Source organism: Limulus polyphemus, unplaced genomic scaffold, assembly GCF_000517525.1.
Source record: "Limulus polyphemus unplaced genomic scaffold, Limulus_polyphemus-2.1.2 Scaffold4496, whole genome shotgun sequence".
Lineage (NCBI taxonomy): Eukaryota > Metazoa > Arthropoda > Merostomata > Xiphosura > Limulidae > Limulus > Limulus polyphemus.
Window position 1 is genome coordinate 43184 of NW_013670106.1, and position 3047 is coordinate 46230.

General features: G+C 35.0%; 1 protein-coding gene across 1 annotated transcript in view; it reads right to left on the reverse strand.

Moving 5' to 3' along the window:
• Positions 1-1099, reverse strand: part of LOC106471259 — an 11012-nt gene extending 9913 nt beyond the window's left edge. The window contains exon 1 of the mRNA XM_013931849.2: positions 957-1099. Within this exon, the coding sequence (XP_013787303.1) occupies positions 957-977 (21 nt within the window). The 5' untranslated portion in view covers positions 978-1099. The remainder of the gene's footprint in view (positions 1-956) is intronic.
• Between the last annotated feature and the right edge of the window lie 1948 nt (positions 1100-3047).

A 3047-nucleotide genomic window follows, 5' to 3' on the forward strand; every position in this document is an offset into this window, starting at 1 on the left:
TAAAACCTACATTTTCTACTACCATTAGGGTCAATATTTGATTATTTTACAGTAACTCTCACAACTATATAAAATGTGTTTTTGTTCAGTTAGTGTACACAATATTTATAGTAGCATATTATTTTTACGCACTAGTTATTATCACGTAATGTTTTTTCATCCACTGAGATAACAATTATTAATTTAGTTTATCCACCCCGGGACAGGGTTATCGTTTTGGTGAATTTCTTTTCAGGAGACAGTTATCATTTTGACACATTATTCCTATATGATACAATTTTCATTTTAGTAAATTTCCCCATCGAGATACAATCATTATTTTTAAAAACTCCAACTCAGGATACAGTTATCATTTTAGTAAAATCCTCTCTAGGCCACAGTTATCATATTTCAGTAAACTGTTCCTACAGAATACATTTATTATGTTAACAAAATTGTCTGACGAGATAGTAAGTATTGTATTATCTACTTTTACTCAAGTTTTAGCAAGTTCCTTCTCCAGAGTAAAACAATAAAGAAATATCACATACTGTAATACCAAAGATCACGTGCTGTTGCAGATTAGAAGTAATTGTCAACATTAAAAAAAAAGTTCCGCTAGGTTGACGTATTAGTATTAATTGAATTATCAAGTAAAAATAAAATGTTATTTTTAAAATAATAATTAAAAAGTCGAAATGGTAAAATATTGTATGTTACTGAAATGTAAAAATAACGTCAAACAGCTACAAAATTCACACCATATTTTAGACGTAGAAATACCAATGGGAGACTGGGTTTTTAAATTGGTTACAGAATCACAAATAAAATATGAGATTTAAAAAAATTTAACAAAAATACCATTAACATTGCAATTAATCCTTCTATTTAATATATATAATTATAATAATATATATTATATATATAAGATATTATAACTTTGATAAAGAAGGGACGTAAGGGAAGTTTCTGCTTACCCTAGTTTTATATTTTGTCATAAAACCATAATCTTCTTGGAGAGAAATATACCTTGTGCTCGTGTTCTCAGCTCTAGCTTACGTAAATCTACCTTTGTGCAGTAATTACTAGTTTTATCTATTATATGTCACAGAAAACTAAGCCTGCACGTCTCTGTAGCTGTAGACAACAATTTGGCGTCCCCACAATTTTCCTTTGTTTACATCCGGGTTATTAGGCCAGCTGTTTCGTGTCTAGCATAGATTCTGTTCGAGTTCCGTTCTCCAAAAATGAGCAGTCTTGCGACCAGTAGTTTCTCATTGGCTTCTCGCATACCACAAGGGGTGTTTGTACTAATTTTAGAAAGTAGAGGGCGCCCACGAGCCGAATGTTCTTTGATGCCTAATGGGCTAGAAAGGAAAGTAGATGAATATATTTAATTTGTTTCTTATACGATATTTTATAAATATATTCCACGTGCACTTTGATATTATTTCAAGAAGAAACTGAGTGAAGTATGATAATCATAACTTATTATGTACAGCCAGATACGTAGGGTTGTTGTTGTTTTTATAAGTGTGACTCACCAAAAAGGATGGAACTACAGATCTTATGCTTCATTTTGTTCGTTAGTTTATCTGATGCATTTATAATTATGCATACATACAGTTAATAGTAAATTGATAAAAAAAAGATTGATAAGAATAACGGGTGGCATATTATGGTGGGGGGGGGGGCATACTACATGCTTGATTTGTCGTCTTAAGATAGGAGAAGACAAACTGATGTTCTGTCGAAACATATAATATGTCCTCCCAAAATAAACCACTCCGTTATGCTTATAAATATAGAGGGGAGGGGTTCCTGGTGCCAAAGCACCAGAGCCCAAGAAAGGAAGAAAGGAAGTGGGGGAAAAGGAAAGAAAGAAAGAGAGAGGGGTAGTCAGAAAGTTTAGTAATGGTAGAAGGGATTGAAGATGAGATTAGTGATGATAGTGGTGGGATAAGGGTGAGGGTAATGTGGGGTGGGAAAGGGGCATAGGTAAAAACAATAGACTTAGATTTGGAAAAGCAAACTTTGAAAGAGAGAGAAACATTGTGCTAAAACGTTGGCTGATAGGAGGGGAAGGGGGAGGGACTGGGATGGCCCAGTATTTCTCTGCTTATAAATAATTGTTTGTCTGTAATTAAGCACAAATCTACACAATGGGCTATCTATGCTCTGCCCACCACGGGTATCGAAACCCGGATTCTAGCGTTGTGAGTCAGCAGACATACCGCTGTGCCACTGGGGGGGAACATTATGTTGATATAATAATAAACTGGCCCCCCCAGTGGCACAGCGGTATGTCTGCGGACTCACAACGCTAGAATCCGGGTTTCGATACCCGTGGTGGGCAGAGCACAGATAGCCCATTGTGTAGATTTGTGCTTAGTTACAAACAAACAAAATAATAAACTGGTTTCCCTACTCAAGTATACATACAATCACTTTGTAAGTCTATCTCAAGGGTATAGAAGCAGTTAAGTCGCTCCATCTTATTTACCACGCTAGAAGTTTTAACAATAAAGGGCAATGTGTGACGTAGTGGTTAGCGTGCCGGGCAACGTGTCCAAAGTTCATGGTTTGAGCTAGCAATATGCCTCTGAAGATACTCTGTAACTCCAGCATTAAAAACTGACCGTCAATCCGAATATTCGGTTAAGAGTAGTCGAGTATGGTCAACGGTTGCCTTTCATCTGGTCAGAAGTTCTAAATTGGGGACGGTTACTCCTGGACTTTGGAAATACGAAATCCCTTTAGAAATATACATTAAAACGAACGTTTTTATGGTTAGTTGACGTGCTGTAGCATAATTAAAGTATGATTTTTCAAAATATGTGTCCACTAGATTTTTACTAATTTTTTTTTATTATATTGACACTAAAAGTCACTTCTAACACAACAAACGCGATAAAAAGTGTTGTTTTAGAACCTTAGAAATATTTTTTACAGCAACTTAACGTTAGCTTTGCATTGCCGTTGTGTTTTAAATTTGATTGAAATACAGTACAACATTGTCATCATGAGACTTTCTCTGTAATAATGAATCATATGTCATATTCCGTCAA